At 54.3% G+C, this 25,753-nt stretch overlaps 1 protein-coding gene across 4 annotated transcripts; it reads right to left on the minus strand.

The window, feature by feature from the left end:
- Positions 1-106: 106 nt before the first annotated feature.
- On the minus strand, positions 107-15,600 carry LOC142917863 (neuronal cell adhesion molecule-like). 4 transcript variants are annotated; one of them, XM_076062195.1, is made up of 4 exons: positions 15,445-15,600; positions 13,634-13,762; positions 12,904-13,009; positions 107-355 (listed from the first exon to the last, which is right to left on the minus strand). In XM_076062195.1, the coding sequence occupies exons 2-4, from the start codon at positions 13,719-13,721 to the stop codon at positions 124-126; spliced, it is 426 nt and encodes a 141-aa protein (XP_075918310.1). In that variant the 5' UTR covers positions 13,722-13,762; positions 15,445-15,600; the 3' UTR covers positions 107-123. The 4 variants fall into 4 exon arrangements, with proteins under 4 accessions (XP_075918310.1, XP_075918309.1, XP_075918308.1 ...); XM_076062194.1 differs by having other exon boundaries at positions 13,634-13,836; XM_076062193.1 differs by having other exon boundaries at positions 15,425-15,600.
- Between the last annotated feature and the right edge of the window lie 10,153 nt (positions 15,601-25,753).

Consider the following 25,753-nt stretch of genomic DNA (forward strand, 5'->3'; position numbering starts at 1 on the left):
GCACAAAAACAAAGACGCCGCCCCCGCCCCCCCGTGTAGCCTTAACAGATCGTCGGGGCAAGCGCTGTCAGCGAGCGGCACCTTTGCAAGGCCGGCACTGCGGCGCACGCCGGGCCGGCTGGTTTACCGCGCGCCGCGCCGGGGTGCTCGTCCCCCGGTGAGGGCCGTTCCATGCCGGTTCTCCGCCAAGCAGCGGTAGACCCCCTCGTAGGCCTCCATAGCGTCGTGTTGGCCGCCGGATGCGGCCAACACCGCCGCCGTGTCCACGGTGAAAGTGCCGGAGCCATTCCCGTGTTGCTTCACGTTGGGGTCCCAGCCTGGGTCAAAACGCCGGCCGTCTTTGCTCCACCGGAACCTGAAGCGCAAATGGGAGGGGAGGGAAGGGAGGGAGGGGAGGAGAGGGAGGGAGGGAGGGGAGGGAGGGGAGGGAGGAGAGGGAGGGAGGGAGGAGAGGGAGGGAGGGAGAGAGGAAGGGAGGGGAGGGGAGGGAGGGAGGGAGGGAGGGAGGGAGGAAGGGAGGGAGGGAGGGAGGGAGGGAGGGGAGGGAGGGGAGGGGAGGGAGGGAGGAGAGGGAGGGGAGGGAGGAGAGGGAGGGAGGGAGGAAGGGAGGGGAGGGAGGGGAGGGAGGAAGGGAGGGGAGGGAGGGGAGGGAGGGAGGGGAGGGGAGGGAGGGAGGAAGGGAGGGGAGGGAGGGGAGGGAGGAAGGGAGGGGAGGGAGGGGAGGGAGGGAGGGAGGGAGGGGAGGGGAGGGAGGAAGGGAGGGGAGGGAGGGAGGGAGGGAGGGGAGGGAGGGAGGGAGGGAGGGAGGGGAGGGGAGGGAGGGAGGAAGGGAGGAGAGGGAGGGAGGGAGGAGAGGGAGGGAGGGAGGGAGGGAGGGGAGGGGAGGAAGGGAGGGAGGGAGGGAGGGAGGGGATGGAGAGAGACGTGTTTCACCCGAAGCTCCTGGCCTTACCTCTAAAACTTTTATTTTTCTCACCCTTTTTTCGGGATGTATTTTCACCAACAGTGTCTTGCTTTACACACAATTTGTGATCACTTTCTTTATTTATTTGGACTTCCTTCGTCCTTCTTTCCTCGTTCCTTTATGTTGTTTTCACCGTTCAGGGCGCGGCTGCGCTCTCTGCAGTGTACAGGTGTCTTCGCTCTCCGCACAATCCTCCACTTTTACTTGATAGTCGATTTCATAATCACGCTTTTCTTTGTTGTCAATTCGATTTTGAGTTCCTTTGTTCCTCAAGCAATTTTTAGAATTTTGTGCGTTTTTCGTGTTTTCTGTTCGTTCCTTTGTCTCGCGTGCCTCCACGTGTTACACGCACCATGTGTTGGCACTGTACCCACGCCGGCCGGTGTGAGTGCAGTGCCGACATCCCCTTTAGACCCCTCTTGTGTTGTACTGCGAGCGTGTTTACAGCATTTTTTTTTATTGGTGTGCTTTTTTTCTACATTAAGTAATTTTACCCTCTCCATGGGAGCTTTGGGTGGACAGCAGTAATAGTAATTATGAGAAGGTGGTCATAACACAGGTTTGACCATCTTTATAAACATTCATCTTCGTTTCTTGTTTTTTTGTCAATAATTTTCTCGGCTTTAGAGAGTAAGAGAGGTTTGCTTTAGCAGTTTGTGTGCGACGTCTCACACGAGAAAGCTACCACGCCTACGCAAGGCCGGTCTCTTGGGGCCTGTAAGGCGCCCGCAGCAGCAGCAGCAGCAGCTGGAGCCTCCACGCGAAGGCTGGGATCCGCCGCCCGGCTTCCACCGATGTCCCGCTCGAAGTTTACGCGGAAGCGCTGGGCGCCATCGTGCCTGAGGGCTCGATAAAGTATGCCTCCAAGGTGAGCGGAAGGGTGGTTTTCTTCATGCAGTCCGAAAAGGTGGCAAACGCCACCATGGAGAAGGGGCTGACGGTTGACAATTGGCACCTCACCTTGGAGCCACTGTCGTCGCCATCGGTACGAGTGATCGCATCCAACGTCCCCCCCCTACATTCCCGATAAAGACATCCAAGATAACCTGGCTAAGTTGGGTACGCTGACTTCCAACCTACAGCGTGTGCCTCTGGGCCTCAAAAATCCTGCCTTGAGGCATGTCTTGTCATTTAGAAGGCAGGTCTACATGCTGGTGCCCAATGGGCAGCTTGAGGGAGGGCTCCTTTGTCGTCATGCATGGAGGAAGGGCCCAAAGGCTGTTTTACTGCAGGGACGTGCTAAAATTCAACCTATGCAAAGTAGAGGGGCATATTAAAAAAACACTGCACCAAAGACAGCAAATGCCCAATCCAACAGCGAGGCAACGGTGGAAAAGGGTGCTAAAGAAGCACACCCAACAAGTGACCCAGAAGAGGGTCCCTCACCACGGAGATCACCCGAGATGGCGGTAGACCCCGCTCCGACACCAGCTACTGCCATGGAGACCGAGGCTCAGCCAGCCACCCAGCCATCATTGACAGCCGGACCTCTGAAGAGGAAATTTATAGGGGGATTCGGCTTCGTCGTCCCCAGAGTCAAGCGGGGATGAGGTCAGTCCCTTTAAAGATCTCCCAGAGTTGGAGTCGGACATCGCACCAACGCCTGGGGGAGACGCAGAGAGCTGCCGGTGGCAAGGACGGAAGTCTTCACCGTCCCAGACGCCCCTAGAGGCGGGACACGCAACAGGGAAGAAGCCCCGTGCGGGAACCAAGCTCAAGCGCGGGACGCCTGAAGAAAATCTGCAGCCTGAAATGTAAGCGGGGGGGGAAACGCAACCTGTGCAGTGACGGAGGAAACCAGTGAAGAGGGTCGCGCTTCAGACCGCGACGACGCGCCCTGCGAGGCGGCCGAGGGCTCCCAGGAAACGCGAGCGGCCGAGAGCACGGAGGAGCCCAAACAGGACCCGACTGACCAAACTACGCGCGGTGACCGGGACGAGGACGATGGAGGGTCATCAGTGGAGGGGCAAGCGGCATCGCCCAATAAAGCATCGACGGAGGGTACCACCTTGTGGCACCGCTTCTTTTCCCTCACTCCACCCGCATAGCTCTTAGCAAAACTTCAGAGACTGAAAGCTGCCTTCTTCTGGTCGCAGAGGAAGCACCGTGTGGCTGCCGGTGTCTTGGCCTTGCCACTGCGGGAGGGCGGGCACGGTCTGGTGTGTGTACTGAGCCAACTCTCTACTTTTCGTCTACAAGCCGTACAGAGGTTTCTCTACACGGCCCCATCACCCGTGTGGTGCTCCACAGCATCTTTTTTTTTCTGAATAACCTCGGGGGGCCTTCAGCGCAGCAAGCAGCTCTTCTTCGTGGACATTACGGGTATTCCACTCACGCAGATTCCCCACTTCTACAGGAGTATCCTAGATACATGGGGTTTCCTTGTCACCGCCCGACTGAACACACCCCAGTTGGCATCAGAATTTGCTCACGAGCCGCTGTTACGGAACCCCCACACGGCACTACCCTCTCTTGTGGGCCTTGCCATGGAGAAACGCGTGGTGGACGCACGTCTCATGAGGGTGGGCGATTTTGTGAAACCGGGCACTGTGGGGGGGGGGGGGCAATGGCTTCTCCCTGCCGAGATAACTGCGATGACCAAGATGCGCTCGGTGAGACTCGCCGCAAAACTCGTGAATGAGGTATGAAGGTCCTTCTCAACAGCAGTGGGGAGCGCGCCTGCTGCGAGCGTTGGCGACGAGTCAGCCGGCGGTGGCCCAGTGCCACCAAAGCTGAATGTCGTCCCAGCACAGGAGCACACTCGCCTCTCTTCCTCACGGCAGCACGGGGGGCACGCCACGGGGAATGGCCAGGAGGGGTGCTTCTCAGGTGTAGACCGGAAAAAGCTGTACGCCCAAATGGTCGATTTCCACCATCAACAAATAATAACGTCACGTTAGGGCTACGCTTGGAGGGACACGATGCCCCTGCGGTGATCGCTTGAGGCCTCATTGGGAGCTGTTTTACTCAAATCCATCGTACAAGCACCACAGTGATCTTAGCTGGAGCACTGCCCATGGGACTGTGACCACGAACACATTCCTGGCACTTTTCACAGACGCAAATCGTGAACGCGGATTCTGTGGTGAGCTAGAAAGAGTGGCGCATCAATACGTACGCCGCAAAAGCCTAGACTCACTCTATAAGCTGTTACGCAATATTCTACTGAAATTCAATCTTCATTTCTCCCCCACAATTCTTATTTTTGGATATAGGGGGCACGAGGGTACCAAGGATATCGAGGGGTTGACGGACTTCATCATGAACAACGCCAAACTGGCCATCTATAGGGCCAGGAAATGCGCAATTGACGGGAGCGGCGTCCCCAGCCACTGCCGCATCTTCAAGGCCCTGGTTTCTGGCAGAATTTGGCTGGAATTTCGGTACGCTCAGTTGACGGGGGGCGACACGTCTTTCTCGACGCGTTGGGCTACCGAGGGTGCTTTGTGTAATGTGACAAAAGCAGGGGATCTGGTGGTGATGGGTTTTTAAGGTTGAATTTTTTTTTATGGTGTTTACGAACACAGTAGCAGACAATGCGATTTATGTTACATGGGAAAACCGTGTTATATCTTTAATTTTTTTTTAAAAGGGGGCACGTAAGCAAACAAAAAAGACGAAAAAAGACGACATGATGAACGAAGCAAAGTGCCGAAAGACCGAGCATCTTTCTGTTTCTTCTGATCGTTAAATAAAAATAAAAAAGGAGGGAGGAGAGGGAGGGAGTGAGGGAGGAGAGGGATTGAGGGAGAGGGAGGGAGGGAGGGAGTGAGGGAGGGAGAGAGGGAGGGAGTGAGGGAGGGAGGGAGATAGTGAGGGAGTGAGAGAGGGAGGGAGTGAGGGAGGGAGTGAGAGAGGGAGTGAGGGAGGGAGTGAGGGAGTGAGAGAGGGAGGGAGTGAGGGAGAGAAAGAGAGAGAGAGGACGCGCTTCGTTTGAGCTCCCCGTGGTAACTTTATAAATCTAACATACCCTCTTCTAATTCATTTCTTTTCTTCAAGTTTTTACTCATCAGGAGTAAGTATTCTGCCTTTTGCACACACAAGTAGTACTTTTTGTGTTGCTCATTTTTCTTTACTTTTTTAAGCTTAACAGTTCAGGGTGAGGCCATAGCCTTTTGAAACACGTTGGTGTTTCTTAGGCGATGGGCTCAATCCCATAGTTAATTAAAGCATCGTTTTCATACTTTACAGGTATTTTTATACTCTACTTATTGTTCCTTTATTCTTCTGCTTATGTTTTTAATCTCGGTTTACGAATCTCAAACTATTTGAGATTTGTTATAACTTACATTTTGTGTGAGCCACGTGGAGGCATCCACACTGTAGCGCAGAAATTTAAGGCCACACAAGTAATTGTTTACTTTGAGGCTAAAGCAATCTATTAGTTAATGATTCCTTAACACACTGCGTTTTTTTTGTTTGCCTCCACGAGTGTGCAAGGACTCTAAGTTATATTTATTTAACGATGAGTGAATGCATTTAATAAACACATTTTTCTAAAAAGTAGATTTGTTTGCAAAATACATTCATTTATTTAACACGCAAATTTATTATTAGATATCACTATCAAATTATTTTTTCATTTACTGCTTCATAATTTATTCAATAAAAATAGTTTATTGAATAAATAAATATATCTCTTTCCTTTCTTTTTTCCTTTCATTATTTTCTTAAACGAGGATTCATTATTCATCCTCAGTTTACATTCTCTCAAGGGGAGCCCTGTATAGAAGCGCAGCACCACAGTCAGGTAGAAATTGAAGGTAGCAGGAACAAAATGGCCACTTACGCAAAGGTCGCAGCTGCCAATCTGCCTGGAGTCACGAGGCCCCCCACTAGGGCCTCTGCTCCAAGGCCAACCCCCCCAATTGGTGACCACTGCCGCTGCGCGAGAACGGCATCCGTTGCTACGCCTCGAGCTCCGTCACGATCGAGGCGTACGTCGAGGCCCTGGCCGCCATCGTCCCGCCGGCCACCATCACCCACGCCTCGAAGGTCAGCGGGAAAGCCGTCTTCTTCCTGACGACGAAGAAGGTGGCCGATGCGGCCGTCGAGAAGGGGATGACCGTGGGGGGACTCCACGTCCAGCTGGAACCCATCGCTTCGGTGGCGGCGCGAATAGTCATTTCGAACGTGCCGCCCTACATCCCCGACAAGGCCGTGTTGGAGCACGTGTCCAAGCTGGGCACCATCGTGGTGCCAATACGTGCTCTGGCACTGGGGTGCAGAAAGCCTGCTCTCAATCACATTTTATCTTTCAAGAGGCAGGTGCACGTCCTGCTGACTCAAGGACAGCAGGAAGAGGGCTCATTTGTCATTGTCAATGCAGGCATTGCCCATAGACTGTTTTATGCCAAAGATTCCATCAGATGCAATCTCTGCAAAGAAGAGGGGCACTTCCGAAGGGATTGCCCTAAACCGACGACGGCGAGGGTCGGAGAAAAGAGCGGGGAGGAGGGAGGCAGAGCAAGGGGGGCAAAGCAGCAAGAGCCCCTATTGCAACAAGCCCCCCAACAGCCCACACCAGACCCGCCAGCCACGCAGCCTCCTACACCTCAAGTCGTGGCCCCAACTTCGCCGCCTCAAGCGACAAATTGCAAGAGGAAGAATACAGAAGGACCCGGATCTCAAGGGTCAAATTCAGAGGAGGAACCCCTCCCAGACCTCGAACAGGAAGAAGCGGTGAAACCCCCCACACGAGGGGAGGAAGCAGAACAGCTGCCAGATGCCGAAGACGCGGTTTTTGCCTTCCCAGACGCCACGCCGAGTGACGCGCGGGCGGCGAGGAAGAAACCCGCCAAGAGGAAGAAGCAGCGTGCGTCTGGGGAAGGGTTTCTACAGCAGGAGACCGTCGACGATGAAGGCGACATCACCACGGAAATCGACCCGCCTACTGTTGTCATAGAGACTCACTCCCCACCAGCTATACAGGAAGCCCTTGACCAAGAGGAAGAAGTTGGCGGAGAAACACTCACTATGGGCAAGGACGAAATGGATGGGAATGAGGAGGAAGGTCCCCGTACCACTGCTGATCTAAAACCAGCGGAAGAGACACCGGGCCATCCACCCGAAGAGCCTGAGCAGGAGCCATCCCAGGCCATCCCTAACACCGGGGGAGAGGACGCCGCTGGGCCATGCGCCAGCTCAGCCGCTGCAGCTCTTCCAGCGGAGCCGGACGCCGAGGAAATCGATTCAGATCGGGACGACTGCTTCAGCATGGGGAGCGAGAGCAGCCAGAGGTCTACACTCCTTGACCCTCAGACTCCCCTGATCTCCTCGGAAGATCTCTGGAAATTCCTCAACGAGACCAACATGAGGAAGGACAGAGCGGACATTGCCTTGGCTCATTGGAAGGACAGCAAGGCAATAAAGGCCTCTGTGACTCAAGCAGAGAGATTCCTTGCCAAGCAGAGACTCGAGTTCTGGGGCAAGGACAGGGCAAAGCTGAGATTTTTCCGCAAACAAATTATAAGGTGGGAGGCCACGGGGGAAAGGAACAAGCAATGCCTATGTACATCGGCTCCCTGAATGTGAACGGGTGCAGGGAGGCAGTGCCGAGGTTTTCCGCAATGTCTCTTGCGAGGAAACACGCTGCCTCTGTCTTCTTCATTCACGAGACGCATCTCACGGTCGAGGACGAGGATGACTGGAGGAAGGAGTGGGGAGGGGACTCCTTCTACAGTCACCTTGACAACACCTCCTGTGGAGTCGCGACCCTGTTCGCTAAAGGGTTTCATCCCGAACTCATCACCCACACCGAAGTGGTGAAGGGAAGGCTGCTCGCGGTAACGGTCAGGGTGGGCGATGTCACCACCCACCTACTGAATGTGTACGCGCCGGTGACCAACAAGGAGAAGATCCCATTTCTGCACCTCCTGAGGAGGCACCTGGCCGGGATCCCGGACGATGCGTGCGTGATTGTGGGTGGCGACCACAACTGCACACTCGGCGCCCTGGATCGTTCGGGGGGGCAGCCAGGGGGAGTAGGGCCTAAGAGGGAAATGCAGGGACTCCTGGAGGACGCCGCCTTGGTGGATGTGTGGCGCATACATCACCCGGGCCAACGCTAGTTCACGTACACGAGGACGAGGCGCGATGGCTCGGTGACGCAGTCCAGGCTCGACAGATTTTACATCTCTAAGAGCTTTGTGACGTGCGCCACAACGTCTGGCATCAGGGCGGCACCCTTCACGGACCACAACCTCATCGTGCTCCGTGTCAGGCTGGAGAGGGCCCGTGAGGGCACGTCCCGCTGGCATTTTAACAACTCACTGCTGGAGGATGGCACCTTCTTAGAAATGTTCGAGGACTTCTGGGAAGAGTGGTGAAAAACCAAAACGCAGTTCAACTCTCTGGCCCAATGGTGGGATGTGGGCAAAGTGCACACCAGGCTGTTGTGCCAACAATACACCTGGGGGAGCACCAGACTGAAGAACCTGGACATCACCGACATGGAAGCCCGAGTCCTCAATTTGGAGGGTCGCCTCGCCGAGGACAGCGACCCTGCTCTTCTCCAAGAATACGAGGAGAATAGGGAGCGTCTCAAAGGGCTAGAGGAGGAGCAGACGAGGGGAGCGTTTGTGCGATCCCGGGTGAAGCTCATCACGGACCTCGACACGGGATCCCCGCTTTTCTACTCCCTCGGGAGGCAGAATGGGAGACGCAAATCCATGGAGTGCCTCTTTGATGGTGACGGTGTCCTGGTGCACGAACTCCAGCAGAAGTCGACCATCATCAGAGACTTCTACGGCAACCTGTTCTCCCCTGAAGAAACATCGGAACCGGCCCAGGCGGAGGCATGGAGTGGTCTACCCACCCTGGGGGAAGACGGGAGAGAGCTGCTAGAGCAAAAGCTCACCAGGACTGACCTTGACGCAGCCGTAAGAGGACTGGCCCCGAATAAATCCCCAGGGTTAGACAGCCTAACAGGGGAGTTTTACGCCACTTTTTGGTCATCCCTGCGGGAGGACTACAGAGAGGTGCTGGAGGAAGCCTCAGTCACCGGGGTGATGCCTCAGTCTTGGAGGAGGGCGGTGCTCACTCTGCTTCCCAAAAACGGAGATGTGAGGCACCTACAAAACTGGCATCCGGTGTCCCTCCTGAACACAGACTACAAAATATTGACGAAGGCTCTCTCCCTGCGACTGAAAGGGGTAATTGCACAAGTCGTAAACGGGGACCAGTCCTACACCATCCCCGGACGAACCATCCACGACGGCATCCTACTGGTCAGGGACCTCATCGCGGTGTCCCAGAGGTTGGGCATCCCAATCGCGTTTCTGGCTCTTGACCAGGAAAAAGGCTTTTGACAGAATGGACCACAAGTACCTGCTGGGAACCCTCAAGACCTTGGGTTTTGGGGATGCCTTTGTCCGAACGATCCGCCTACTTTACACCAAGGCGGAGTGCATGATTAAGATCAACGGCGCCCTCACTGCCCCGGTCAAATTCGAACGAGGAGTGAGACAGGGATGCCCATTGTCGGGCCAACTTTATGCCCTGGCATTAGAGCCTTTCCTGAGTCTCATAAGGTGGAGACTCAGCGGCCTGGTGCTGAGGGAACCAAGCGTCAAGTCGGTCCTGACGGCATACGCCGACGACGTCCTCCTCATCCTGCGCTCCCTGGCTGATGTCGCCCTGCTGCATGAATGCCAGGAGGTCTTTTCGAAAGCCTCCTCATCAAAAATGAACTGGCAAAAGTGCAGCGGCCTGCTGGTTGGAGCGTGGGACATGACCGAGTGTCCCGAGAAGGCAAAAGCCATCAATTGGAGCACAACATCGCTGCACCACCTGGGAATGTTCCTCGGACCAGAGGAGGAACCACCGCAGAGGAACTGGGTCGAGCTGGAGGAGAAGGTGAAGGAGCGGCTGGGCACCTGGGGTCGCCTGTGCAAGTTCCTCACCTTCAGGACAAAGACGTTGGTGGTGAACCAGCTCGTGACGTCCATGCTGTGGCACCGACTTTTCTCCCTGCACCCCCCCATGAGCCTCGTCAACGCACTTCAGAAGTGAGCCCTCGACTTCTTCTGGTGGGGTGGAGGACACCGGGTCGCGGCTGGGGTCCTGGCCCTGCCACTGGACGAGGGCAGTCACGGGCTGGTGTGCGTGCGGAGTCAGCTGGCCACCTTCCGACTGCAGGCGGCGCAAAAGTTCCTGCATGCCGCCCCTGCACCGGCCTGGAGAGTCACGGCCTCTTTCCTCCTGAAACAGCTGGGGGGTCTGCAGTGCTCCAAGCAACTATTCTACATGGACCTGCAGGGCCTCCCACTGGGACAGCTGCCACCCTTCTACAGAAGCGTCCTGCAGACATGGAGCTCCCCCGCCGTCAGGAGGCTGAACCAACCGCGATCGGCCGAGGATCTGGTCTTCGAACCGATCCTCAGGAACCCACAGACAAAGCTGCCATCCACCACCACCACCCCTGGCACGGAGAGGCGCCTCGCCAACGCGCGGCTCACCAGGATGGGGGATCTGGTGGAGCCTGAAACACGGGGCCAGTGGCTCGGACCAGCAGACATGGCCGCAAAGACAGGGCTGCAGTCGCTCCGGGTGGCTGCCCGGATCCTGGCCGAAGCCAAGGGGGCCTTCTCAGCGGCAGTGGGGAGAACGCCCCCCATCGGCGTTGGGGATGACGAGGCCCCTCTCGATCCCCCTCCACCGGAGCTCTCAGTCGTGCCACTGCATCGCCAATACCGACAAACCAAGGCGGATCACAACCTGTGCCGGCTAGAAGACCTACCGGAGGTGGCCTTCGCAAATGTAAAGAGGAAGGTGCTCTACTCCTACATGGTCTGGTTCCACCAACAGGACACCCTGAGGAGCCACAAGGACCATGCCTGGAGGAAAGCCCTGCCCTGCGTCTCTCGCTGGAGGCAACTCTACTGCAGGCCGACGTACAACCGCATCGGCGATCTCAACTGGAGCATCGCCCATGGCACCGTCACCACCAACGTCTCCCTGGCGCGCTTCACCGACACGTGCCCGGAGTGCCGGTTCTGCAGTCAAGTGGAGACGGTGGCATACCAATACGTGGAGTGCAAGAGCCTGGACTCGCTGTTCAAGGTCCTGAGAAACATCCTTCTAAGGTTCAGCCTCCACTTCTCCCCGACGGTCCTCATCTTTGGATACCCGAAGGGCGACGGACCCCAACATCTTCAGGGGCTGGTCAACGTGCTCTTCGGCTACGCCAAGCTCGCCATATACAGGGCGAGGAAGATGGTCCTGGAGGGGCAACGTCCAGCCAGCAGCCTGGGCATCTTCCGCGCTCTGGTCGGAGCCAGGGTGTGGCTGGAGTTCCGCCATGCGCGGCTGACCCACGCCGTGCCGGCCTTCAAGGAGCAGTGGGCTCTGGAGGAGGCCGTGTGCTCGGTGGCAGATGACGGAGAGCTCTGCATGCAGATCTAAGCTACCCGTCGAAGGCCGTTTGACTGTGGGAAGGGCTGCGTGCAGATGCAGCACTTGTTGTAGTTATAAAGAAAAAAGAGAGCGAGAGAGAGCTAAATGGAGTAGGAAGAGAGCAGGCAGAGAGAGAGAAGGGGCGGAGAGGGAGGTAGAGAGAGAGGAGAGGCAGAGAGGGGGGTAGAGAGAGAGGGGGGGGGGGGCAGAGAGGGGGGTAGAGAGAGAGGGAAGAGGAAAGGAGAGCAGAAAAAAAGAAAAAAAATGTGTTGGGTCTTTCATTTAAAAGGGAGGGGGGGGGTTTACATAAAGCAAAGCATAATAAAACAAAAAAAGAAATGATGAATGGAGCAAAGTGCCGACTACACCGAGCATCTTCTTGTTTCCTCTGATCGTAAAAAAAAGAGAGAGGGAGTGAGGGAGGGAGGGAGTGAGAGAGGGAGGGAGTGAGGGAGTGAGGGAGGGAGGCAGGGAGGGAGTGAGGGAGGTAGTGAGAGAGGGAGGGAGGGAGAGAGAGAGAGGGAGGGAGGGAGTTTAATTTTAATTTAATTTTAAACGGCCAACCTTGTAAATTGTCTTTCGCCAGAGTTTCTTACACCGCTGTGCTGTGCAGTTGAGAGGGAAGGAGGAATTCAGTACCAAATTGTCGGTGGGGAAAGCGGTTAGTTGGTTGTTGTTTTAGGACACCGGCCTTTGTTCAAGCCTTGTTGTAACAACGTTTGCAGCGAGGGCAGCAAGTGCAGAAATGTAAAAGTTTGGTTGGCAAAAATTTCACCTTTACCCTGTGAAAAATGTTAAACTTTGATTTTTTATTTTATTTCTAACCCGTAGCCTGAAAGCCTGCGTAAATAGATTTTAAAAAACGTACGTGAAGTAACGTTCGGTTAAAACAACTGGTTTTGATGATGATGGTGATGTAGAAGGCTTTTTTTCAACTTGTGTACGCTTCAATGTGTTTAACAAAACTGTTTTGAAGATGCTCATAATTAAATGAAATGGCAGAGGTGTTGCATATGTTTCATTGATGCTGTGATGCCACACAAAAAAGAGAGAGGGAGGAGGGGGAGGGAGTGAGGGAGTGGGGGAGGGAGTGATGTTGAGCGCGTGACCTGTTGTTTGTCTTTGTCTGGTGATTCACGCACGACCCAACATTGAAATCGCCCCAGCGCATTGTTTGCGGCCGAGGTAATAAAGTTTGCTTAACAAGTCAAACAGGGAGGGCTAACGTTGCGGCACGCTCAGTTCGGGTCGGAGCGGAGCGAACGTTTGATCACGTTTGTTAGTTTTCCCATTGCGTGCGTCAACGTGCTCTGTGAAATAACAGCGACAACAGCGGTGTTGTCCCACCAACTGCCACCGATACAAATAATAATAATGTACTGTTATTTTGCCGTGGATGGTTTTGTATGCCGATTCGCTGACAGTTTCATCGTCATAATGGGAATGTGCGAGTTGAATTGTGTTTGATGGTCAACGCAGCTTGTCAATGTTGAAGCGTAAATAAAATGTGAAAAAAAAGAGAGGGAGGGAGGTAGGGAGCATACTTGGGCGTTGGGTTGCCTTGGGCCTCACACTCCATCACAATGTTGTCCTGCGGTTCCACGATGTAATTCAATGGCGAATGCCGCCTGATGGACGGAGGGTGAGTAACTGCAAGAGATCGACGGGTTAATAGAAGCATAGCTTGCAGCAAACAGACGCGGAGGAGACCCGGTGCACAAATGAAAAATGTGAAACTCTCCGGTAGAAGTTTGCCCCGATCGAGAAGCACGGAGGAGATGTCACGGCCACCACGCCTCTAATTCCTGATACGGCGGTCTGGCCTTGACCACCTGCACGTAAAATCGCAGTTGTCGCTCTGCATCCGCATCGGCTGCGCGGAAGAAGAAGATTTTGCACGGCACCCCTCAACGCCAGCAGCATCCAGCAACGCTGGACGTTGAGCGACACACGAGGACCCAAAATCCCGTAAGACGCAGTTGGCTTCGTACATTTCTGGGCACCAGTTTTTCCCTCCGCGCGAAGAGTCGGCGTCAGGCGTTCAGAGTGTTCGGGCCGCCGCTATGAACGTCGTGCCGCTTCTTTGCGGCTATCATTTGCGACCGCCGGGGTCGCTTCTGAAAGAAAGGAGCCACGTAGCTCGGTGGGCATTGCCCGGTGAAGTCTAACGAGTCGAGTTTAGCCGATGGTCTTTAGTGGACGATTGGTGGGTGTAAAGTTGAGAGAGGGGGGCATCCTCTCAAATGGGGTGGCGTGGCAGAGTTTGCTACTCACGGTCAAGGGGCAGGGCGAGTGGGTGGTGACGGTCGCCCAGCACAGCCAATAGCAGCGCCACAAAGCGTGCGGTGGTGAAGGCGTCCATCGGGGGAGCAGATGGTCGGACCGGGGGCTTCCTTCACTTGGCTAGGAGGAGGGGGTAGAAGGGAGGGAGCAGTAGGGGGAGGGAGGTAGCAGGAGGGGGGAAGGGAGGGAGGGAGCTGGAGGAGGTGGAGCAGGAGGAATGATATTTATTAAGACCGCAGGAGTAGGAATCCAAAGAGCTATGAAGCTATTTTTCATATATGTCCAGCTGGGGCACTGGGTCAGAACATCACAACAACAAACACGATGTGAGGGGCAGAGTACAGGAAGAGTAAACAAACCACTTTACAAATATATACTAATAAAACTAACCCATGCATGATCTTGCCACACGAAGCCCAGAGATCTGGCCACAACTGGTGGCTGATATCATCAAGTGGACATTTATAGCAGTATAGACAAATACTGTAAACGCGTGGTGTTTCTGAATGTGGACGGAAACACAGGAGGACCCGGAGTAAATTCCACGTGACCACGGGGAGTGAGACACGTAAACTCCAAATATACAGCAGGTAGTGTCAGTCGGTATCAAACCCACGACCTCCAGTACACCAGGTGACAACCATGTCAAGTTAAAGATCTCCTTTGCAAGGGACACTTGGATGCACGCTCCTACTTGATGGACACGTGCTCCTAATTGATGGACACGTGCTCCTAATTGATGGACACGTGCTCCTACTTGATGGACACGTGCTCCTAATTGATGGACACGTGCTCCTAATTGATGGACACGTGCTCCTAATTGATGGACACGTGCTCCTGCGTTCATCATGTTTACGTGCTCATTTCACTGAGGCTGCATTTCGCCACTGCAGAATACTAAAGTTGAGGAAACAGTCTTATTTTGGCACCAATGCTCGTGCCGATTTTTTAAACCAGATAAATAAAAATCAACATTGATACCCCAGGAAACAGGGCAACGCTGTAACAGCCACAGCTCAGGTTTCTCCCATCACTTAAACAGCACCCCCCCCGGAGTGAGAACACCCTCCAGGATAGAAACCAACACGGCTGCACGTCTGTGCAAGTGCTGTGTGAAACAATTGTGATGGAAACAAATATAAAGTTGATATGAAAGGGCTCCTGGCAAAGCATCACCGCAAGGTCGACGTACTGATAATTACGTGCATTTTTGTCGTCCTTGTAAACACGGACTGTGAATAAAACGAGATACAGTACTGGCAGAGTTTATGGATGTGTTACTTGTTCAAGCAGGTTACTCGGTCTAAGAAAAAAAGGCACAGCAAAAATAACTGTGCTTTTTTACGCCTGATGAAGGAAGCTTGTGTTGCCTCCGAAACGCCGTGATTTAATTTAGTTGTTTTCATTTATTTTTATTTTATTTTTTACCTACGTGACTTTATAGGTGGCAGTTTGTAAGCTCCTAAATTGGACAAAGTGAGTTTGAACACGACGTGCTCAAGTGAAGTATTTGAGCAATGCACACGCATTTATGCGTGTGCATTGCAAACAATGCAAGTTTAAAAAATGCAGCTACGATTCGTTACAAAAGCCTATAAGCAGCCTTAATACATATTTAGAAGCTTGCTCCCTGCTACATACCTAGACCATCTGACAGGTCTCTAATAGGGTTCATCGAGTGACAGCGGCTCCGTAGCCGGCCAGGGTGCCACCTCGGCCGGCTGGGCAATCTAGCCGAGAGCGGCATCACTCCCCGGGACTAGGCCTCGACGCGGCACTCACCAGCGCAACGCGGCCCTCACCAGCGCAACGCTGCGTAGATGTCTGGGGGGGTCTTGAGCTCTTTTCTGTGTCCTCGTGTGGTGGTGGTGGAGGAAATCCGACGTTTCGTGCCTCTAACACGGGCAGGCGACTGCGCGCGGCTGTGATCACGTGAGGCCTTAGCAGGGCGCTTTTAGAAAACGTAGCGCGGATAGGAGAACACGTGAGGGCGAGCATGAATCACAATCCGTAGAACTGATAAGCACCGCCCATTGACAACACTGCCCATAGAGTCACGTAGGTAGAAAAATAACAGATGACGACGTTTCGATCGTAACACAAGCAACCGTCATCAGGTGGGGCTACCACAGCAAGAAGAAAAACTGTTTAAGTAGGCGAGGATTCACGTGAACCTATAATCTATATATATAAAAGGCAAAGTTGTGAATGTGTGTCTGTTCGAAATGTTTAGAATACTTCCCGACATGCAACAAACTTGAAATTTGGCACGTGGGTAGCTTCCAGACTGTACACAATGCAAAAAGTATAAAATAGACTTTTGTGTTTTGGGGGGGGAGCGCAACAATGGATATATTTTGCACGGCAAGTGAGCGGTGATGTCACATCTGTGACGTCACATTTGTGACGTCACCCGCATGCGGCAGCGTCACGCAGTGTGCCTGCTGACGTCACGCATCCCCCCCCTCCGCGTAGGCCCTGTATTAATCCAAGACAATAATCCAAGTCTCGGGCGAAGCCGTGTAGTAGTAAAGCTCGTGTCTTATATATAGAGATATGCATATTTTGGGGGCTTCTCCGTTTTGTGGGTTGTTTACCGCATGCTGTACAGGAACTGCATCCAGTTCCTGAAGATGCCAGCGCATGGAGCGAAACGTCGGTCACCGTGCCCCACAACACGTGGCACAACCGGAAAATATAATTGAGAGCTCTACAGCAGAACCCTTAAAGCAAAAACAAAACCTACGCAGGAGTATAATTTTAAATTTTTTAACATTTATATTGCAATTGTAATATCGACGTTATGTCTTGAGACTAACACATTTCCATTTGGAGCTCAAAGATGCGTTGGTTTTTAGTCGCGATATCAATCTCGATTCTGTTATATTGTATAGCGAGCAATGAATCATCACCCCGTTTCAGACAAGGACCGTGAGAGATGACGTCAGAACTACTGCTGAAATCACTGGAATTGGCCTCTTAATCCATCCGCACTGGACTGTATCCACACGAGGACTTCATTTCATGTGGGTGTGTCCGGATCGGCGGCAGAGACATTGTTCCTGCACCCAGCACACCACATCCAGTATACCTCTCTATTTAGCTCCGTTTCTTGTCGTTGTGCACCCACTCCAGTCTAGCAGCAGCTTGGAAAGTATTTTGGTGAGAGATGAAGCCCCGGGCACACTAGTTACGTGCCCTGCTGTGTCCGCCACATGTCAATAAAACGTGTACATATACGTTCGTTTCAGAGCAGGAATACGCCACAATTGGTGAAACAAACATACATTAAATCTTGACTTAAAGCTTTCGTGACTGCAGGAATTCACATTCTTTGGGTCTTTCAGTAAAGTCACGTCGATAGCTTCAAAGAAAATGGCAAAAAAGTCTACGTGACTTTACCGAAAGACCCAAGAATACAAACGTACATGATTATGATGACGTATTATTGTGTGTGTGTTTGAGTCATTGGTGACCAGGCAGAGACCATTCACTCACAACCCTTGCGCGAGCAAAATTTGATCACGGGCAGCTTGCTCAGATTCAAAATCAGAAACTGAGCAGTGCAGCCTCAGAGCATTGCCCCTGAGCCCCCCCCCCTCCCCGGTTCGTCAAAGCGCTGTCGGCAAGCGGGTAGCGTGCACAACATCTATCGTGCCACGCGGCTCTTCACAGTCAAACCGCAGCTGCGACACAGCAGGCATCTCGGCCCACGGAGAGAAGAGATGCAAAATAAAAGGGCATCGAAACCCCCGCCTAGGAATTCTCGTGTGTGGGTGTGTGCAGTGGGGAGGGGGCAGTGTGGGGTTGCAGCTGACCCCGACACAAACAGCTGGAGCTGAACTTTGAGCAGTGGCGTAGCTATCGAATGTGACAGGCGATGCAACTGCTCCGTGCGTGGACGTTGGAACGTCTTTTGCATCGCGCGTAGCCAACCGTGCCGGTCAGAACCGCATGGGGCTCTGGGGCAACATTGACCGGAGACATCCGGTTTGTTGTTGTTGTTTGTTTGTTGTTATTGTTGTCAGCCAGTACATTCCCATTGCTGGGCAAAGGCCTCCGTCATCCACAACAGAGGTTTCTGTTTGTTTGGTTAGATCGCGGAAATAGATAAATGTTTCGTTGTAAAAACCCGCCACCACCCGACACAGCCAACGAGTAAGGGTTGTCACGTAAACAGAACGTGCCAATTCGTCACTAGCATAGCACGAGTGTGTAGTGTATAGTGTAGTGTATAGTGTAGTGTACTAGTACAGCACTAGTGTGTAGTGTAGTGTATAGTGTAGTGTACTAGTACAGCACTAGTGTGTAGTGTATAGTGGTGTATTGTGTAGTGTACTAGTACAGCACTAGTGTGTAGTGTAGTATATAGTGTAGTGTACTAGTACAGCACGAGTGTGTAGTGTATAGTGGTGTATAGTGTAGTGTACTAGTACAGCACTAGTGTGTAGTGTAGTGTATAGTGTAGTGTACTAGTACAGCACTAGTGTGTAGTGTATAGTGGTGTATAGTGTAGTGTACTAGTACAGCACTAGTGTGTAGTGTAGTATATAGTGTAGTGTACTAGTACAGCACGAGTGTGTAGTGTATAGTGGTGTATAGTGTAGTGTACTAGTACAGCACTAGTGTGTAGTGTAGTGCATAGTGTAGTGTACTAGTACAGCACTAGTGTGTAGTGTATAGTGGTGTATAGTGTAGTGTACTAGTACAGCACTAGTGTGTAGTGTATAGTGGTGTAAAGTGTAGTGTATTAGTACAGCACTAGTGTATAGTGGTGTATAGTGTAGTGTACTAGTACAGCACTAGTGTGTAGTGTAGTGTATAGTAGTGTATAGTCATTCATGGATTTGGCTGAACGTCGCAGTGTAGAAGCGCAGAGCTTGGACATTTATTTCACTGGATATGGCTCCCTTCTAGCTTGCCTCTCGCTTTTCACGCAAGTGGCCTCGGTGCGAAAACCGTGCACGTTACAAATTCAGCAGCATTTCGAGGCGCGATTGCACGAATTTCGACGCTGTTTTTCAAGACACGTTTAAAGCATAGAGCGCGGCCACCTGCACGTGGTCACCCCGGTGATTCGCCGAGTTCGGGCGCGGGCACAGTGCCCCCCGCGACGCCACGGAGGGGGGCCGAGCGGAGCGCGCGGAGTGTTCATCACGCCAGCAGCAGCAGCGACAATTCGCGCTGTCGTGGCTTCTAACGGCGGAGAGAGCCGAGAACCTCGTCCGGGGCGGGGGCGGGGGGGGGCGCTCGCCGGCAGTGAATCCGCACGGCGACGGTGCCCGCCCTCGACTCGTCGGGGAGGGGGCAAACACGTGGTCGAGAGGGCCCGACCCTTCGCAGCAGTATAACGAGAACATGATGGGAGACTATATTTGGGGGGCTGATTCGTGTAAGTGATTGACAGTAAAATCATAAATCTCGAAAAACTACTCGCTTATAAATCTTTTATAGCAATTTTTGTTATTACTTTAGTATAAATACATGTTAATTTTTATTCGCCCATTTTCTCATTGAAAATAGGTACATTTCAAAATATCACTGTCTTGGTCGCAAAAGCAAAGTCTGTGGGGAATAATAATAGCAGCCACTTTCTGTACTTTTAAGGCAGAGGTTCGCACATTGAGCGTTAAATATTCCTCCATTTGCACATCGATACAAGTGCATGTATGCCCACACAGTTGTGTTAGTTGTTGTTGTTGTAAAATATGGGCCGTGTAAGCCGCTTTGACGAAACGAAAAAAGAAAGGACTTGGTGTCTGATGATTCAAGCCCTGCTAATATCACAGTCAATGACACGAGGCTATCGATTTAATTATTAACTGGCAAAAAAATGACAGTTCACTACACCCGCACAACAGCGTCAAACGAATACCGGCGAAACGAGAATCGCGAGCTGAACAAACCTTTAAACGAGACACGATGACGAAAATCCCTAAAAAAAGGAAGTAACTAAAATCATAAAAAAGGTAACAAGTCATGGGAATAACCGCTAACACCATGTTACTACCGCTAACACCGCGTTACTACCACTAACACAGCGTTACTACCACTAACACAGCATTACTACCGCTAACACCGCGTTGCTACCGCTAACACCGCGTTGCTACCGCTAACACCGCGTTGCTACCGCTAACACCGCGCTGCTACCGCTAACACCGCGTAGCTACCGCTAACACCACATTACTATCGCTAACACCGCGTTACTACCGCTACGGGTAGCTCAGGATGCCATGCTTCGAGCGCTATCTCTAACGCCGAGCGAAACGGTCCCAACGGTGCGGGATGGGGGGGGTCACGCCCCCAAACACTCGCGCAGAAATCGTTCGCAGAGTGTGGCGGTGGTGGTTGTGGCGGTGTTGCCGCGTGACTTCTGCAGGACCTTGAGTCTCTGGTGGAGGTCGTAGAGGTCAATGGATCCCACGGACTTCTACATCGCTTTTAGACGGTCAACGCGAGAGAGTTTGGCAAACTCTCTCACTTTCTCCTGCAACATCATCAACATCATCATTGTCAACGTCAACATCGTCAACATCATTAACATCATCACCAACGTCAACATCGTCATCGACACCATCGTCATTAACATCATCACCACCACCCTCACCACCACCATCCTCACCACCACGCTAACCACCACCACCACCACCACCCTCACCACCACTGCTCACCTGAGGCAGGAACTGACACAGGTTGGACACCTGGATGTTGAAGACAAAGGGAGGTGGCCCAAATAATGTCTGCTTAAGCCCCCCCTTGGACTGGCACCAGCACTGTGAGAGATGAATTACCGTGCGTGGAGGTGTTCGGGGAGGTCACAGATCTGAGCGCTGAGTGGCCCAGCCTCAAATTCCTGGGGTCAAACGTGGGGTTTGAGCGGCCCATTTTTAAATGTTGTTAAGTGTAGGGAATCGATGGTCTCGGGCCGGTCACCAATGACATCACAAGATCATTCCACGCTATCAAATTAGTTTTTCTTAACTTGGCGAAAAAAAAATATCCAGCTCAGAGATAAAAAAAAAAGATTTTACTGCAATGCAATGAACCTCTTCTTGAGGGCATGTGGGAATGTGAAGGGATCTAAGCAGTAGTTCTGTGATATCTCCTTCCACAGGCCGTTCTCGAAAAACACGTTGTTAGCGCTGCCCTGCTAGTGCTCTGAACGGACACTCCTTCCCCATGTCACGAACTGGCCCGTACAATCGGAATACAATTTTTGTAAAATATAGAAACATAACCAGTCGCACTCACTGCAGCTCAGCGCTGCAGTGAGTGCGCGAGTGCGCGTGACATTTACCAGCTGGGGATTTTTTTGCACACAGCGTTGTTGGTGCACGGTGCTTTTTTCAGGAATATTTTGATGGGGTTTTTTTTCATGGATTTTATGTTTTTACACAGTCACACGTAGTAGACACTTTAAGGTGTTTTCTTGTTCGTGTTTTTTTGTTTGTTGTGGTTGCACCCGATTCAAGAGCCGAATGGCTCACAGGGCTATACCAAAATAAAAAAAACTGAAACTGTACGTGCTGCTGTGGATGTGTGGGGGCTACCGTCCCCCGCCATCACTGAATTGTCGGGGCCGCTGTCTCCCGATTCCCCCGTGACGCTCGTACCGCTACCCCCTGGCTGTTCTGTGGGGTCCGGGCTACCGGCCTCAACTCCCTCGCCTCCCTGTACCCCTGCCTTTGTTGCTGCCCGCGTTGGCATATTTCTATTAGCGGGGCGGTACGCTCTACGCTTGCAGCGCGCTACGCTGGTTGAAGGGGATCCCTGCATTCTGATTTAAAGGGGCCGTTTAAACCGCCGCGCGAATACGCGTACGCCTGGCGCGTCGCTCGCTACCTCGCTATAGACACTCGTACAGGCGAGCGATCGTAACCCAGTCACACCGGAGCGCGAGCGCTAAGCACTATTGCAAGTGATCGTACAGATGCGGGGACACCAAGCACGCTCCATGCTCTCAAAGACCGCACGACGCAGTTTTATCCTCCAGCTAGCGATTTTATTTGCCACGAGTAACCAATTTAATCTACGTGTGATGGTGTGGGTCAGTGGACGCTAGTCTATCCCTCGGAGGTCTTAGATTCAATTTCTCCTACCGATCGCCCCGCTCTCTACCCTGGATTTAAAATACTTACACTTACGCCTCTCTCCGTCGCACTTACTTCCACCCTGCTGTGCTGACCGCTGTAAGGGGACGAGGCGGCGAGTTGTCTCTGTAGAGGGGCGAGCCTGGCTGTGCTGGAGTACGTCTCACGGACGTCTCGGAAGCCTGACTCTGCTGCTCCTGGAACCGCGATGAACTTGAAGAAGAACTGACTTGCTACCTGAATCCCCCTCCCTTTATCCTACCTACAACAAAGGAATTTCGCCGTTTCGGTCTCTTGGCCATCCCGTCCAATCAGGGGCACGGATTTTCCCGCCCTTTCGATACCCGGATCCCAGCTCGGGTGACGTCGCCGCAGTGATCTCACCGACGTCCGCTCTCTGTTCTCCCGCTACCAGTCCACTGACCCGTGCTTGTGCGTGTGTGGTTCCACTCGCGGTGGCTCGATGGCCCTTGCCGTGACTATGCCACTTTAATATTAGGTCGCGGCGCCGCAGTGCATGTCAGCTACAGGGGGAAGATCGCCCAATTTCCCGGCTGCAGGAAACCATGAAGTTCGATCCCACTAGGGACTTCTGGACAAAATCCTGTTGGCCGGGTGACCTCCCCTCCCGGCTCTACGTGGGGCGTGTGTGCGTTCATGCGGGGGGGGGGGGGGGGGGTGGCGAGGGTGCTCCGCGTCGGCGTCGGCATCCCCCGGTGGCGGCTTCACGGTGGTGGGCACGACCTTGGCAGAGCGGCTCTGCTGCGGCGGCCTCACGACTGTGCAGTGGGCAAAACGCGGACGTCTGAGAAGGCACCGGCCCTGGGAGAGTGGCGGGAAATCCGAGGCCTCGGTGATGGCGTCGCGGTGGTGGGCACGGCTCCGCTGGAGCGGCTCTGCTGCGGCGGCACCACACAGCCCCCCGAGGTGCCAGTCCCCGTCCCGGGTTGACTGGAGCACCTCGCCTGGGTTGACTCTACAAGGTAGCACCGCGGGGTCCGCGGGACTCGCCCGGCTCTCGTGGCTGTGTCTCGGGGGTGGTGGCTCCGTCTCTCGGGGTTCCGGCGGCAGTCTCCTTCTCCACTCCAATGGTTACCTCTGGCCCTGGCTACCTGCGGGCTGGGAGACAAACTCGGGGGTGGTAGGGTTCAGGGGGCGCCGTCCCCGTCTCTCCTGGCTTGGGCCGGGACCCCCTGGGGCCCGGGACCCCGTGGGGCCCATATACCGTGCGAGGCCCCTGGGTATCGGGGGTGTGGGGACCCCGGGGTTTCGGGGTCCTCGAACGGCGGGGTTCTCCCTCGCTGGGGCCGCCCTCCATGGTTTTAGTCGCCGAACATTAACTACCATCTCCCGGCCCCTCTCTCCCCCCTGAATAAGTACTGTCCAGGGGGAGATCTGTCGCCCAACCATCCAAGGTCCCCGCCAGTAGGTGGTTAACTTCCCCACCTGCCCGGCCCCGACGCGAGGGGTGTGCAGCCACACCTTAGAGCCCACCGAGTAGACGGGGGGCTCCATCCGGGGTCGGGCGCCCTGCTCCTGCCGCCGGTGTGCGGTCTCGCCTTGCGGGTAGGCACGGACCCTAACTTCTCGCAGGGTCACCATCAAGTGCTCCACGGGGCGGCTCCCTTCCTCCCGTTGCGGCGGAGGGACACCGAACAGCAGATCTGTAGGCAGGCGAGACTCGCGACCAAACATCATTAGGAGCGGGGTCTGTCCTGTGGATGTGTGTACTGTGGTGGCGTAGGCGAACAGAGCATAGGGGAGGTGTTCGTCCCAGTCCCGTTGATTCGTGGCCGCCATGCGTTTAAGCTTCCCCACTAGGGTCTGGTTCATTCTCTCTACCATCCCATTTGCCTGGGGGTGATACGCCGTAGTTCGGTCCTTCTGGATCCCGAACTCCCGGCACAGTGCCTGGAATAGTTCTGCCTCGAACTCACTACCCTGGTCAGTAATGACCCGTTCGGGTATCCCGTGCTTCAGTACGTAGTGTTCCACGAACGCTCGGGCCACTACGAGGGCTGTCTTATCCGGGATGGCTACCGCTACGGGATAGCGTGTGAAGTATTCCACCGCTACAAGAATATATCGGTTGCCCCGGTGGGATCGCGGGAATGGCCCCTGCAGGTCGATCCCGACCAACTGGTTTGTCCGGCTGACGCGGAACGGCCTCAGGGGTACCTGGTATCGCGCCGGTTTCGGCCCGCATTGCTGACACACGCGGCAGCCCTGCACCCAGGCGGCCACGTCTTGTGCCAACTTGGGCCAGAGATACTGGCGGCGCAGGGTTTCACGAGTGCGCTGTTCTCCGTCGTGGCCCCCGAGCGGGTGGTCGTGCACTAATCTCAGCAGCTGGGGTCGCATCTGGGCGGGGACACAGATGCACCCCGGCTGGCCGGCTTCGGTTAGCTCCCGTATCACCCCGTTCTGCACGCACAATCGGGCATACAAACCACTCCAGGGCCCTGGTAGGGTGTCCGCTTTCTCCCGTAGGGCCGCCTCCACCGCCGCTAGATCTGGATCCCGCAGCTGGATCCGCCTCAGCTGCTCGTCGTCCAGGCTCAGGAAGGCACAGCCGACGTCCTCCTGGATCCGATCGGGTGGGGTTGAGCGACCCGTCGGGCCCCGGGGTGTGGGCTCCGTGTCCGTCGAGTGGTCCTCCGGGCCCCTGGTTCCTCCTACCGGGGTCTCTGTGGCACATACTGCACTGCCTCTCACCGGGGGAGGGTTAGTCTCGGTGCTCCCCTGGGGGTCCACCACCTGCCGGCAACGGCCCCCCGTGAAGCATGGGCAAGCTTCCTCCGCCCTTGTCTCGGTGCCCACCGCGGGCCGCCTCGACAGGGCGTCCGCGTTTGCGTGCGCGTGCCCAGCTCGGTACTCTATTTGCAGGTTGTACTCCTGCAGCTGCGCCAATCACCGGGCCATCTGACCCCGCGGTTCCTTGAATGTAAGGAGAAACTGCAGGGCATAATGGTCAGTGCGTACCCGACATTTCCTGCCGTACAAATACGGTCGGAACTGTTTACACGCGAAGACCACGGCATACAGTTCTTGACGGGTCACGCAATAATTCAGCTCAGCCCCACTCAGGGTTCGACTGGCATATGCGATGACCCGCTCTGTCCCCCCCTGCACCTGCGACAGCACCGTGCCCAGCCGACTGCTGCAGGCGTCGGTGTCTAAGATAAAATCCGTGGTGAAATCGGGGAAAGCTATGGTGGGGGTGTGGGTGAGGTGGTCTTTGAGGGTGGTGAAGGCCGTTTGGCAGGCCTCCGTCCATCGATAGGGGTTCTTAGGGGAGGTGAGTTGGGTGAGGGGGCGTGCAATCTCGCTGAATCCCTTAACAAATCGACGATAATAGGTGGCGAATCCCAAGAATGACCTGATCTCCATCAGATTCCTGGGCCGTGGCCATTCCACTACGGTGCGCACTTTTTCCGGATCGGTGTGCACCCCCGCCTCGCTGAGTCGGTGTCCGAGGTACCCTACCTCTCGCTGCGCAATGTAGCACTTACGCGGCTTGAGCTTGAGATGGGCTGCTCGTAGTCGCTGGAACACCTCTCGCAACCTGGACCAGTGCTCGGACAGAGATCTGCTGAACACTATCACGTCGTCCAGGTAAATCAGGCACTGTCCCCACTGTAAGCCCCACATTACCAACTCCATCAACCGCTGGAACGTCGCGGGCACGTTAGTGAGTCCGAACGGCAGCACTCGAAACTCGAACAGCCCCATCGGAGTGGTGAACGCGGTTTTCGGCCGATCCTCCTCCGCCATCTCCACCTGCCAGTACCCGGACGCCAGATCGAGGGTGGAAAAATACCGTGCTCCTGCGAGGCTGTCAAAGGTGTCGTCGATGCTCGGTATGGGGAAGGCGTCGCCGACGGTGACTGCGTTCAATTTTCGGTAATCAACGCAGAATCGGGTCGACCCATATTTTTTCGTCACTAGTACCACTGGGGCAGACCAGGGGCTCGTCGAGGGCTGAATTATGTTATCACGTAGCATGTCCGCGACTGCCTCC

This window comes from Petromyzon marinus, unplaced genomic scaffold (assembly GCF_048934315.1).
Source record: "Petromyzon marinus isolate PM22_M1 ecotype Great Lakes invasive population unplaced genomic scaffold, UKy_Petmar_22M1.pri1.0 PM_G_Scaffold_54, whole genome shotgun sequence".
In the NCBI taxonomy this organism is placed as follows: Eukaryota; Metazoa; Chordata; class Hyperoartia; order Petromyzontiformes; family Petromyzontidae; genus Petromyzon; species Petromyzon marinus.

Excerpts from the sequence above, each read along its gene's own strand:
- LOC142917863 (XM_076062195.1), bottom strand. The coding sequence starts at position 13,721 with ATGGACGCCTTCACCACCGCACGCTTTGTGGCGCTGCTATTGGCTGTG. Across the intron at positions 13,010-13,633 it reads ACTCGCCCTGCCCCTTGACC|TTACTCACCCTCCGTCCATC; the intron begins GTGAGTAGCAAA and ends GATCTCTTGCAG. Across the intron at positions 356-12,903 it reads CAAGGCAACCCAACGCCCAA|GTTCCGGTGGAGCAAAGACG; the intron begins GTATGCTCCCTA and ends TTTGCGCTTCAG.